The sequence below is a fragment of the Engystomops pustulosus genome, chromosome 2 (genome assembly GCF_040894005.1).
Source record: "Engystomops pustulosus chromosome 2, aEngPut4.maternal, whole genome shotgun sequence".
NCBI lineage: Eukaryota > Metazoa > Chordata > Amphibia > Anura > Leptodactylidae > Engystomops > Engystomops pustulosus.
Genome location: NC_092412.1, coordinates 123,927,832 through 123,942,268, shown reverse-complemented (window position 1 = coordinate 123,942,268; position 14,437 = coordinate 123,927,832). Strand labels below are relative to the sequence as shown.

General features: G+C 39.0%; 1 protein-coding gene across 4 annotated transcripts in view; it reads left to right on the top strand.

The window, feature by feature from the left end:
• The window catches only part of TPST1 (tyrosylprotein sulfotransferase 1), a 51,901-nt gene extending 37,857 nt beyond the window's left edge, over positions 1-14,044 (top strand). For 3 of the 4 annotated variants that reach the window (XM_072136234.1, XM_072136236.1, XM_072136235.1), the window contains exons 4-7: positions 2,452-2,502; positions 3,827-3,857; positions 6,441-6,484; positions 10,567-14,044. In XM_072136234.1, coding sequence (XP_071992335.1) covers positions 2,452-2,502; positions 3,827-3,856 — 81 coding nt within the window. In that variant the 3' untranslated portion in view covers position 3,857; positions 6,441-6,484; positions 10,567-14,044. The remainder of the gene's footprint in view (positions 1-2,451; positions 2,503-3,826; positions 3,858-6,440; positions 6,485-10,566) is intronic. The other variant, XM_072136237.1, reaches the window with a different exon arrangement.
• Positions 14,045-14,437: the final 393 nt, after the last annotated feature.

Sequence of the window (14,437 nt, the reverse complement as noted above, 5' to 3'; positions counted from 1 at the left end):
TTTCTCATAAATGTAGTCATGTTGTCCCTTAGAAACGAGATAGCTTCCTCGGATACGACCACGTCACACTCTGGCAGCGGTGGACAGACTTGCACTATAGAGTCCTGATGGACCACCAGGATTCAGCAATCATTACCACAGGGTGGCTGTGCGACAAGTAGTAACTCCCGGACATTATATATACAATAACCTTTTGTTTCTTTCTGCACTCAATCTATCAGAGGTGGCCGTATCCGAGGAAGAAATCTCGTTTCTAAGGGACAACATGGCTACATTTATGAGAATTTATCTTCACACAGGAACATTTTTTTTAATAACATCTAATTGAAGAAATGTTTATATATGTCAGATTAATGAAACTGAATGTGAGTGCCCAGATGAGATTACCCCTTTAAGGCAGTGAGGCCAGAGCACTGAGGACATTTACTGTCAGCTACAGATCGCTAATGAGTACATTAGAGAATCGGTTATTTTAGCTTGGTGTAGAGCTAGGCAAAAGTTTTTATACTTTACAGTTCTTTAAAAAAAATCCTTCAGTATGTGTGGAAAGTTGAAAAGCAGATATACCGTGTGGTATACATTACTCTTTGGCAGCTTGCTAGGCATAAAGTGTGAATGCATGTGATCCATATTGAGAAAAGGGAATTTGAGTGCTACTTGGCCAAAAAGGATATGTCTTATGACTGTATAAGAGGAAGATGAAATAATGAAGCAACTCCAGATTGCATCTAAAGACTGTCTTCCCCAATTCTTTTCTTTTCCATATTAGAGATTTGGATTTCTGCTGAGGTGGACCTGGTTTGTCTGTTTTTTACAGTATTCTTGCCCCCCTATGATAACTGCTGATTCTTGTAGGCACAAGCCCAGCATAAGTTGGGTTTATCCTTATGAGTCAGTCCACTTTCCACTTCCCAAGGCTTTCCATTGGTTTTATGAACAACCGTTTGGGGAATAGTAAAGTACTATTCTATGAGTAAAAGCATTCCGTTGTGAATAAGCATACATCTGATAACCTGTATGTTTGCTCTCTACCCTGAGATACAAGCTGCTTAAATACAGCTACGTTTTCAAAGTTCATTTGCAATGGAAAATGTCAGCCTAGAAGCTTGCTTATAAGTGCAAATAATGTGGTTACTGAGCAAACTGTGATGGGTAATTCTATCCTGTCACTGTACAATGCCATGTTTGCTGATCTCAAGCCTCAGCAATCTGGATATTGTGAGTCGGCTCATAGTATTATAAGGAACTTGAGGAAATGACTGAGCAGGTCTTCCTATTCTTGTACCTGATGTTTCCTGGTTTGGGGAAGGAATAGGTGTTCTTAGGGGCTAGTGTGTGTTATGGGGCTTTTCAACTGCATAGTACTGCTCTTCTATGTTCTGAGGACGTAGACCCTAGAAAGTGACAACAGACCACAAACGTTCTCCCTTGTTTCCAGTCTGGTCAGAAGTGCTGGGGGAACAAATGACTGCAGAAGCCAGGACACTACATTTTTTTTATACCCACTCCTACCCTTTTCATGCTTACTGGAAAACCCCTTTAACCTCCAAATATGTATGACCACCTTCCTTGCTGATCGTGTTGGAGATTGGTTGTAAGTTACAGCCAGGCACCTTGCATTGCGTATGCATGTACAACTGTGTATAATAACCCTTGAAGTGCTTGTATGTGCTCATAATAGATCATTGATATTAAAATTGGCAGGAATCCAACATCCAAGACGCAAATTGATGCCAATTCCAGCTGCCTATGTAAAGTCACAAATTTAGGGAAATAAAGCGCTTGGTCAAAAGTGTACATAGGAATTATAGAGCCCTATAGTAAAGGTCAGGTTTGTGACCACTCCCCTCCCCCCCCCCCCCCATGCCCAAGAAAAATGAGGAAATTTGTGCAATTTTGATACTGAACACATACTCCTCCTAAATTTTTAAAAATAACCTCCATATTATAAGCAATTTCATGCCACTGCTGTTCGTGATACTCTAGGTCTCCCCAGTGAAAAGCAGGATAAGTGATTAAATCAGAATGTGAAATATATCCACTTTCCAAGATGACCACAGTTTTAGAACATTCTTACTATTACTATATACTACTACTATATTCTTATGTGTCCTGGAGGAATAACCATTGTTCTGAACATTATATGACTTCTACAATGCATTTCTGGCAGTGTTATTTTCAATCCTTCCTGGGCTGGTAGATAGACTTCACCTATTGTGACTCCCCTCCAATCTGCATTGAGCTTCTGTTTAACCTTCCTCATCAGATGGAATTCTGCACAGTTACATAGAATAAATGGGTACTGGAACGTGCATTTCACAAAAGTCGAATCATGTTTTTATATTATTTTATGATGCTTAATGGTAGCTGAAATGCAATGTGTTCAATATGTATGGTTTATATAATGTGTTTGAGAACCGTCCGTTAATAATTATAAGTTTTATCTTTCAGGTCTACAAGGGTGAATTTCAACTTCCTGATTTTCTAAAGGAGATGCCCCAGGTACAACTTTGACACTTTCGTCTACCCAAATTAGTTTTATCATAATATGGTGTTTGAAGGGTTCTAGGATTTTAACATCATTGCAATCAATAACTACAGTGAACAAATCTATGTAAACAATTAGCTGAACCGGTAATTTCAGTTATGGAGGGCCTTTTTCAGGCAAACGATAGTGATGACCCATCCATAAGATAGCTATTCAATATCAGTGGCTGATCTGCTCCCATTTAAGTGAGGGGGAGCTGATCTGCAGAAACCCGTTCTGGCCACTATATGGACAAGGAATCTGTCTGCCTCCTGTTTGTATATAAACTTCTGATGACAGTAGTTCTATGGGTAGAATTTTGGAAACCAGATTTGGTTTGGATTTTGGTACAGATTGTGATTCTCAGAATCCACTTGATGATAGGTCAAGGGTTTCTTTTCCTGAAGCACATAATCTGTACTACCTACTGTAATGATTGTGGGCATATTTTCTTCTACACAAAAATCCTCTGTTTATACTAGGTCTCAGCTTGTACTAGGTCTCAGCTTGTACTAGGTCTCAGCTTGTTTCTGGTTTATCTGCCTGTATGGTTTGTCACTTTTATGTCTTTATCAATTTTTCTTGCATTTATAAGAGAGAAATTAAATCGTAATTTTGTTCATTGTCAGCAGATTTTAAATGGGAAAATGAATTAAGATATAGATTTTAAAGTTCTGTAGCTATAATACAGACAAAAATGGGAAATGGCCCCTTCATTTTTTATCTTTCCACAGATTCCTGTACAGGGGGTCCCTTACTTAAGGACACCTGACTTACAGATGACCCATAGTTAAAGACAGACCCCTCTGCGTACTGTGACCTCTGGTGAAGCTCTCTGGATGCTTTACTATAGTCCCAGACTGCAATTATCAGCTGTAAGATGTCTGTAATGAAGCTTTATTATAGTAAAAAATTTTAAAACTCCAATTGTCACTGGGGCAAAAATCTTTTTGGTCTGGCTCTACCATTATAAAATATACAGTTTCAACTTACATACAAATTCTTCTTAAGAACAAATCTACGTAATCTTGTATGTAACCTCGGGACTGCCTGTATTCAAATAAAGTCTATTGTGCAGGCTATCTCTCATATACAGTTCTTCACTTCTTAATATGAATGCAGGGCGCATGTAGGCATCTCCAAGGGATGCTGCTTCCAGGAACCAAGGAGCAGAATGTGGAGAAGCAGTTTTACAGATTAGTTATATTGTGATGTCTGAACCAGTACTTTCTGTTCCTGTTGTAAGACAAATTGGAAAAACAAAATAGAAGGAACCAATACAGTCTTTTTGTGTTCTAGCTAAAGAAGACCAGGGATGGAAATTCTTGAGGCAAGATTGTATTTTCTTGGACTGCTAACTTGCTTTAGGGCTGTAATACTCTTATTTCTATGCAGCACTTCAAATAGGGGCATATAATACTGGCATTTCTGCATGTTTTCATTACTCTTACCTTTCTATTTTAAAGGGGGTTATCCAGAGAAACAATAATGCATGCTATTAAAATTAGTTCCCCATTACACACAATTGGCTAATGTTTTTTTTTTTACATCTGCACATTTTTATCAGTAGCATGACTGCAAGGGCCTAGTTACATTGTTATTGCCAACCCCTTGCAGTCATGTACCTGTGCCGTCAAAACCTTATGTGAGCTGTGATTCAATTGGTGTCTGATAGGGACTGGTATTTGGCTTTTTGTGATATCCCAAACCCATTTCCTTTCAATCATGTACCTAGTCATGGATGGGGAGAGGAAGGAGGCAGTGATGACATGTTGTGAGCATTCCTTCCTACAACTTGGAAGTTTGCTATAGATTGCACGAGATGGGCAGCTCTGTCCAACCTTTCTTAAAGGAAATCTGGGATAGGGCTGTATTCACCATTAACACTGCTTCGAAGCTCCCAGTAGGGTGAATATAGTCATATATTTATAATGTGATTTTGTACAGTAGCTTTATTAAAAAATAACTTTAATGTTTATTTAAAGGAAACCTACTATCAAAATCAAGCATAATAAACCAGGGACCCTTACTCATAGATATAGGCACTCTGACGGTGGTAATCTTCTTATATTTGTTATGGGAGGGGAAAGTTCTGAGGGTGTAGAGGCCTGTGACACTGAAACATAGATTTAATTTTAGAAGGAAGAAGGCCATGGATAACATTATAAGAAGATTATCACAGTGCCTGGATCTATGAGTAAGTGTCCCTGGGTTATCATGCTATCATGTTATCACAGGCTGTTGCACTGTGCAGGAGCACTTCCCACTGTGTGAGATTACAGCAGGTAAGGACAGTTGAACCCTGGTCCTGAAAAGTATAACAGCCTGTGAAGCCATAAATTCATTTTTAATTAAACTACTGTAAAAAATAAAATCATATAAACATAGAGATGTATTCAGCAATCATTGCAAATACAAATCCTTTCTATCCTTCAAGTGTAGCATGAATATATTCTATGTTCACTTTTCTTTGGCATCGTATAGCTGCATCATTTCACATTGGTTAAAGGCTAGGGTAAAATGAAAAAAAATAGCCATGAATGTTTACTGTAAGTCTTCTAATTCTCAATGTTCTCAATATGTCTGGCCATCCCTTTAAAGATCCAAGCATGCAAAAAGGGTCAGAAGAAGAGTGGGTAAAGTCGTTGTGCTCCAAGGCAAAGCTGGTTTGCACCTCTGTGTTACAATGATTCTTATGACTATTCAGAGTCCTAAAACAGACAGAGCACTAAAGAACATCTGAATCTATTATTGATTAAGCCATTGTGTGATTAATCATGGCTGTCCTATGCAAATGATTCCATAAAACCCTTCCAGGAAGGAGTCCTAAATTCTAAGCAGGATTTCATAGATGATTCTTGGCATGCTGGCATTGGATGGACACTTTGTACAATATTAGAGGATTAATGGAAGTGCATATTATTTGGTCAAGTAGAGTGTATACTGCAGCCATTAATGGCAGTATCTGGTTCCACCTTATTTGGCACAGGGACTGCTGTAATGTGCTTTTATGATCTATAGCCGTGACGGTGAACCTTTTTAGAAATGTCCAAGCTACAGCCACTTATTTATGACAAAATTCTGATTCTATAATTTAATAAGCAACTTATTGCTCCCTTCTTCTACAACCTTCAATCATATTGGCATCAAGATGGCATCAATACCATTGATGGTCGCCAGGGTCCCCTTGAACAGGGCAGTAACTCCAATGATAATACAGCCCTGTCCACACCTCTTAGCTCATTCTGCAGTCCCAGGAAGCTCGGGTATTGTTTTTTCAAAGAAGTGCTGAACATAGAGCATCCTGTGCTACCCAAGGACTGCAGGCAAAGGCCTTAAGTCACTCAACCTGTCTGAGAAACTGTGCTGGGGAGACACCCTGGGTGCCCACAGGGGCGGCGCTGACTTCCACCCCTAGCACCATTGCCATAGGTTTTCCACCACTTCTATAGGATAAGATTCTTGTTTGTTTCTGTTGCCTGCCTGAGATTACCAACTTATTAAGGCAACTGATAGATCAATATGTCCATATTATGTACACACGTTTTATGCAGGTACTACGAAACTTTCTTTACAGTCCATGTGAGCTTCAAACAATCTTTGGTGTGCAAAGTTCTGCCCATCAGTTTCTGGATTCCCTGAACAGTTTGGTGCTGGATCTCAAAGGAGCCTTTATTGGGTTCATGTCCTTATTGTTACTAGTTTATACAGAAAACACAGAAACAACCAATCCCTATTGATAGTCCGGTGTACTGGCAGTAATGTGCTTGCTATTGGCTTGCGGTTCATAAAGTGCTGCTAAGGCGTCACTGTGCATGCTTTTCTGCCATTAACCAATCGCAAATGCTTACAAGTGACATAAATCAATGTTATTGTCTTCTCTCTGTAAACACGACTTCCTTATGTTTTACAGACTGAAGCTGTAAAGTAGATGATCCATACTCGAGCCATGTCCAGGTAAGAGGTCTGCTTGTCCAATTAAAGACCTACTCCATTAAGAGTGAGATCAATTACGGCAATACATGTTGTTAATTGACTGTTAAGAGACATTTATATTAATAATTTGTATACAGTTTAAGGGTCAAAACTTTGGCAGAATGTGTTATTATTTACAGTTGGAACCAGAGGTTTACATACAGTATAAAAAAGATACATATGCATGTTTTTCTGTCATGAAAGCAGAATAAACCTTCTCGTTTTAGGTCAATTATGATTACCAAAATTATTTATATTTACCAAATGTCAGAATAATGAGATTTTTAAAGACATTTTTTATTACTTTCTGCAGTCAAAAGTTTACATATATTTGTTACATACTAATTTTCATTAGCATTTGGCACCATTGCCCTTAAACTGTATGACTTTAGTCAAACATCATTGTGTGTATCCTTCCACAAGCAATTTGGGCCCATTTTCCTGACAGAAGTGACGTATCTGAGCCATGTTTGTAGCGGACTTGCTCGCACCTGTCTTTTCAGCTATGCGCCTAAATTTTAAATAGAATTGAGATCCGGGCTTTGGATGACCACTCCAAAACATTGACTTTGTTATCCTTAAGCTGCTTTTTACTTTTTTTGGCAATATCAGGTCATAGTCTTTTTGGAAGACCCATTTTCACCCAAGCTTTAACTTCCTGGCTGATGTCTTGAGATGTTGCTTCAGTATTGCCACATAATGTTCTTTCCTTTATGATGTCATCTATTTTGTGAAGCGCACCAGTCCCTCCTGCAGTAAAGCAACCCTACAACATGATTCTGTCACTCCCACAGTTCAGTTTCACAGATGGGAAAGGTTTTAGGTTTGCAAGCTTCTCCTCTTTTCCTCCAAAAGTAACAATGGTCATAAAGTTTAGTCATTAAGTTAAGTCTTGGCACAGTGGCATTTTAGCCCATGTCGATACAGTACTAGTTTCACTGTGGATAACGCACTCTTACCAGCTCAGCATCTTTACATGGTCTTTTATGGTTCAATAAAAAAGTTTATTGAAAAACAGAATTTCAAGTGAAAGTGACAATAGTATTAACAGTACAAACAAAGTGCAAGTACCCAGAGACCTACATGGCGGTCAGGATATTCGGGTCCTTTACATGGTCTTTTGCTATTGTTCTTGGATTGATATGCACATTTTGGATCAAACCACATACTGGGATACAGAACCTGTCTCCTTCCTGAGCGGTATGATGGCTGGACATTCTCATTTTGTTGTACTTGTGTATTATTGTTTATACAGATGAACAAGGCACCTTCAGGTTTTGGGAAATTACACCCAAGGAACCAGACTTGTGCAAATCCACAATTCTCTTCCTGATTTCTTTAGACTTTACTTATAATTAAGCACAAAAAGCAGTGTGTTTCAGGGGTGCCTTAAAATATATCCACCGGTGTGTGTGTGTTTCTAATTAACTCAGATGTTGCCAATAATCAGAAGCTTCAGAATATATCACATCATCATATGGGCTGTTTCAAATTGTTTAAAAACAAAGTAATCTTAGTGCATGTAAACTTTTGACTTTGCAGAAAGTAATAAAAATGCCTTAAATTTTCTCTCACATTATTCTGGCATTTGGGAAATATAAATAATTTTGGTAATCCTAATTGAATTAAGCAGGAAAGTTTTATATTGATTTCATGCCAGGCATGAAACATGCACATGTATCTTTTTATATAGTGTATGTAAACTGCTTGTATCATCTGTAAACTGGTATAAGAGACCCATATTTTGCCACTATCAGTCTAGTTTCGCTATAAGCTGGTTCATAAGCAGCAGGAGCGCACTGGTTAACTACTGAAAACCTGACAGTGCACAAAGTCAGTCTCTACAGAAATCAATTGTGTTATCATGGATGTAACTTTTACTGTCACTCTTAGATGACCCATTGCAAATACTGCCTAGGATGCAGCAGAAAACCGATTTCTGCAGCAGAAAGTCCCTTACTTTTATCCCTTTTATCTTATGTTCCCTGCACACGTTAGCTTTCTCTTGCTTCAAAACAATGGATTCATGGTCTGTAGTTTGCGGCCCAGTGTTTCATCAGCAAAAAGGTCGTCTGGGTCTGAGTCACACATTGGGCCAAGGAAAACACAGCTTTGTGCCCGACCCAATTAAAAATGTAAAATAAACATTTAAGGGGTTGTACAGCTTATTCTTAAAAATAAGTTTTGCCGCCGATTCGGGGAATACATTTTTCCATGCTGAATGATGTCAGTAGTTAAATTCCACCATGTCTGCTGCAACCCATCACAGGCGTTAAAGGGAAGAACCTGGCACCACATTTGCACATATACAGCCAGTGACAGATTCCAAAAGAGCCCTATTAACTGATTGACACCCTTTCACACATCCACTTAAAATCTTACCACACATCAAAGGGGACATGTCCTGCTCGGCCGCCCCCTCCCATCTACTTCTACCTCCTCACTATTCAGCATTTTGTCATGTGACCAGGGTCATGTCATCCTTGCAAAATGTACCCAGAATTCCCAACTGTCCCAGTTTTTAGGAGCTGTCCCGGAGCAAGGGGAGAGACATCACATGACATCATGACATCACTTTGGTCACATGACATGAATGTAATACAAGGCATTGTGTAAAAAAAAAAAATTGACACAATATTTCCTATAAGTAAACAGAGCTCTATATGTCTGTATTTGGATATTGGTAGATGGTCCCCAAGTACTAGTTACATACAGGAGCAAGTCCTAGCAGTGAGACCTGTCAGTCAGGAACAAGGAGATTTGAAGATACACAAAGATGCCGGTCAAAATAAGGGGACGTGGTTCACTGGCAGCCTGGGAGAAACTAAGAGTCATCTCTTGAATAAAAGACTCCGATATGCTAATTTGCATATCAGAAAATGGTTCTATTTATAGTACAGTGCCTCACTGGCAGCTAATTTTAGGTGATATGGGGAGTACTTGTAACCCTTTACCAACAGGCATTGTTGGTTTGGGGGTAAAAGGCTTATTTACACATCAGTTTGTTTTTCTTCGTATGTGATACATGGTTTTCCTGTTGCTTTTCATAGGTAAAATAAATTAACCTTCTTGAGATTCAGATACCCTTTAATTGAAATATAACTGAAATATAAGATGTTACAACCAAGCTTTCGGGACAGCTCAGGTCCCTTCATCAGGCATGGTATATTCAACTGGCTAACACAGTACAAAACTTTTTTCTTGTGACATGTTTTCCCAATGACGGCATACTGGTTTGTCATTCAGTTTTGTGTCAGTATTGCATCTGTTTGTTTTTTATTTTTTTCATCCGTTTTTTTTTTCTTGGATGCAAAAAAATAATTATTATGGTTTACTTCAATCATAAGACAAAACGCCTGATTCCCCATCGTCAGTGAAAAAAGATTGAACACAAGTCATGCGGAACCATAGACATATATTGTTGTCATTGATAAATAGGAAAGGCTCTAAAATTTTTGGATCCGTGGGAAAAAATGTGAAATAGTACTTAAAAAAGAATGATACTCTTAGGCTACATGTACATGAACATATTGGAGGTTGTGATTCGGCTGTACAATTTAGTTCCTGTCTAAACCTGGTTAAACATATGGCCAGATGAAGAAAGGAGCTAGGACTTGGGCGTTCCTCCCCCCTCCCTTCTTCACAGGAAGCAGATCGGCCGCTTTCTGTGGTGAAAGCAGGAGAGCTCACCCCCTTCCCCACCTGGCCATGTGCTTTCCCTGGGTTACGACTCGGTGAAGCACAAGGTTGTGTGCATGGAGCCTAAGGCATAAGTGAAACTCATTGATGCCATGCTGAGAAATAAAATGGCGGATAAACCCTTATGGTGCAGTCACAGGGTGCCATTTCCAACAAGGCCTGTGAAATAGAGATTATGAATAGTCTTTGCTGAAATATAGAAATGTGTGTAATGTGTGTACGGTATATCTTTAGCATCCTCGCCCCCTGCTCTCTTTTAATAAAAACCTGGGTCAGCAGGGAATATTAATGAAAGACGAAATCACTGTACTGTAGATGTATGTATAGATGTTCCTTTTTTAATATTTTGTGTATCTTCTGCGCAGGTTTTGTCAGCTGATGAAAGAACAGATCCATGATCATCTCCTCACTTCAAGCAGAGCATGGTGTCCGTGTTGGCTCTACCCTGACAGTCTCCATGTTTATGTGGCTTATACCTGTCTCCACAAGGGCACAGACTCATCCTCTATGATTAATGGCACTTTCCTATGGCCGGAGCGTTACCTCTGGCAGTGGTGTATTACTGTATTTACCAGCTGTATTTTTGTTTTTAATTAAGAGATATTAAAAAAAATCCTATCACTGTGTGGCCTCTCAACATTGCAATGCTGTGACTATTTTTTAATGTAAAATAGGGTGCGATAAATATTAGCAAAGTATATAAAAGATGTATATACTAGAATGCTTGGACACATGCAGTTGTTTCTCACCAGCAGTGTATTTCTGTGTATTGTATACATGTTATATTACTACATAAGCAAAGCTCAGCACAAATATTATATGTGTTACAGTGAACCTGTCAGGTGATCAGAGAGCAGGAAGAGAATCCGACATCTGTGATATACCGTAAATACTCAAGTATAAGCCGAGGCCCCTAATTTTACCACAACTAACTAGAAAAACTCATTGACTCCAGTATGGGAAACCGCAGCCTCCCCAGTAATGAAATGCATGCAGCCTCCCCAGTAATGAAATGCCCCATGCAGCCTCCCCAGTAATGAAATGCCCCATGCAGCCTCTCCCTATAATGAAATACCCTGCAGCTCCTCCTTGTATAAAACAAAAAAAAAACCTTGCATATTCACCTTCCGATTCTTGGGGCGTTTCCTCTACTTTCTTCTCTTCATGTTTAACAGAGCAGGCAGAGACACATCCATGCACTCTGCCCACGCGTCCATGCCCACTCTATTATGAGTGAAGAGGAGTCAAGGGGAGCATGTAAGTTTTTTTTTTTTTTTTTTTTTATACACTTGTGTATAAGACAAGTTGGGGTTTTTCGACACTTTTTTTTTGTGCTGAAAAACTGATTATACACAAGTATATACGGTATATGGATAATTATATGACTTGGAACAGGATTTTGGTGTAAAAAAGAGTAAATAGTAAATCTTGACTGGACTCTTTAAAAGAGATAAGGCTACTCTGCCCACACAGGATGATTTCTATTTTCTGGACATTATCCATTTAGGGAAGGGTAGAAGGACTCTCCAGGTCATGGTATATCGCAATGCAGCTTCTCACTTGTTGTTATGGGCTGCCGTGAGTGCATCAGAAATAATATGATCTGTTTGCTTTAAAGGGGTTGGCACTAATACTAAACTTTACCAGGGTAAGTATAAGGCTACATGCAGACTGCTGTTGCCTGCCATACCGTAGCATGGCGGGCACATGGCAGCGAGCGGGATGTATGGGGATGTATGGCACATGGCGCCGTAATATGGGAAAAGATAGGAGATGTCCTATCTTTTCCCGTGGTACGGTGCCACGCGTGTGCGGCACCGTACCGCTCCTGTAGGGCACCGTGCGCCCATTGCCATCTATGGGCGATTTATATCGGTCCATTGGGTAGCAGGATTTACGAATATCTGTAGATTCCCATGTCTCCTGCCAGCAGGTGGAGGGGCAGTGCAGTCATTACTGTATGCATGCCATCCTATAGCAGTGAGCATGCCCTGAACTGCATACCATAATGACAGCCCCTCCATCCCATGGAAGACCTCAGGACACTGGATGTTTCAGGAAGTCCTGAATCCTGCTACCAGTGGTAATATGATATGAGTAACTGTATTACCCTGGTTTATACTGATTAAGTATTAGTGGCCAACCCCTTTAAGCTTGGTGGTTATAATGAAATCAGTCAGATGTATTTCAGAGCATGATAAATTAAACAGTATTATTCTAAAAGCCTGGAAATCTATTGAGTATAATGACTGTTCAGTGCTAACACAATGACCCAAAGAAACCATGTATGTACAGTGTTATTTCTTCATCACAGTATATAGGAATAAATCCCCATTCACACAAAGCAACTAGCAAGCTGTTATTTATTGAGACAAACAAAAAGTTAATGTTCTTTGCATGTAAGGCATTCATATTGTCTTTATAAATAATGTTTCATTTTATAAACAAGGAAGATTATTCAATGTAACTTTAGGGTTTTTGCATTTAACATAATCTTTTTGTAGCTCTTATACATACTGTTTCTTTCTCTCACCACTTTTCAGAATACCTCTCTACATTCTGAGGCTGGAAACTAGTCCTGGTCATGTGCGGCTCTCACAACTCCTGGATGTGATATATGATGGGGCGTGATGTGCCGCCATTGGCTGTCAGGGTTGTTCCTCAGTGTTGAAATGTATGAAATAAAATTTTTGATCACTAACTGCAAGGCATGCTGAAACTAGGGTGGATTAAAGCAATGTATATTAGGTTGCATTCACACTGCAGTTTGTGGGCATTTGGACACTTTACTTTTGCTAATATTTACCCCAGATGAAATCTGGCATGGTTTTGTGTGATATCTACTGTGATATCTATTTTTCTAATCCACAACAGGAATGATCTAAGTATTAAAATGATTCATTGTAAAACAAGGACTATAAGTTGATCTCCAATTGTTTGTGCTGTAAAAAGTCATAAGAGGCTAATGATACATATTGAAGCAGGAAAAATACACGTGGGCCAATGCCAACTCATATGTCTCAATTTATGAAAGATGTGAGAAATCATATTTGTAGAAATATCTTCAGGGTCTATAAAAAATAAGACTATTGTAATTGCCTGGATCTGTGCTCAATTGGTGTTGTATACACAGGTTATAGTAAACTATACAACATGACCTTTGTTCTTATTTTTAGTTCTTCTTAGTATAACCCACTAATAATAGATTGATGGGGGTCTGACTTTTGCCCCCACTAATCAGTCAAGGGAAATTTGCCTGAATCTGTAACTCAATTCACAGACATAGTAGTTGTACATACCTGGTGGTGTATAGATCTTTCTATGGTCGTGCACAAAGTCAGACCACCACTGATCTAATATTGATGCCATATTTTAGAGGTCTGACAACAATTTACAACACTGGACAACTCTGCTAAAAGTAGTTGCCACTCTATTAGCTGAATGTGTTGTCTCACATTAACATTTTTTTTAAATGGACAAATTCCTATTTCAAATTAATTTATAGGGAAACAATCCAATCATTCCTGCTACTGCTGTGCAGTGTTCTCTAGCAGTGACAGCGGCATCCTTTATGTCATGTAATTGCTTTGACACCTAAAGTGAATATGATGTTGTACATTTTGGAGAGATATCTGGTGTTTTAGGTCCAAAGTAAGAAACTTACTAATATCCGCCACCAGAGTCTACTGTGTATACATAAAGAATGCAGGCTTCTTTTTAATTATTTAAGGAAAACTCAAAGAAGTTGGGTGGGGAATGGGGTTTGAGAAGAAAAATATACATTTACAATTTTACTGACTTTTTTTGTATTTTATTTTTCAAAATAAAAGCTTTAAATGTGAATTTTTGCTGTGTTTTAGGTCCGTTATTTAAAGTGAAACTGTGATATTTTATTCCACAAATCAGAAGCTTTCCACGTGTAGAACAACTTTGAGAAGAATATCAAATATATGATAATAGAAAGTTTAGACTATTCCTACAGTAGCTGTTTCTTATGCATATGCTGACTATCCCTGTTAGGCTACATTCACACAATCTTTGCAAGACTGTTGGGGGACATATAAATGTCCGCAGTATATTTGTCCCCCATAGGCCGGCTATGGGTGCATGGAACGGTATGGAGCAGTATGGTGCTGCACTGTACTGCTCCGTACCCATGGAAAAGATACATGCAGTGCCCGCTCCTCTCCCGTGTGCCCGCTGTGCTACATCCATGTAACCTTAGACTGTACAGTG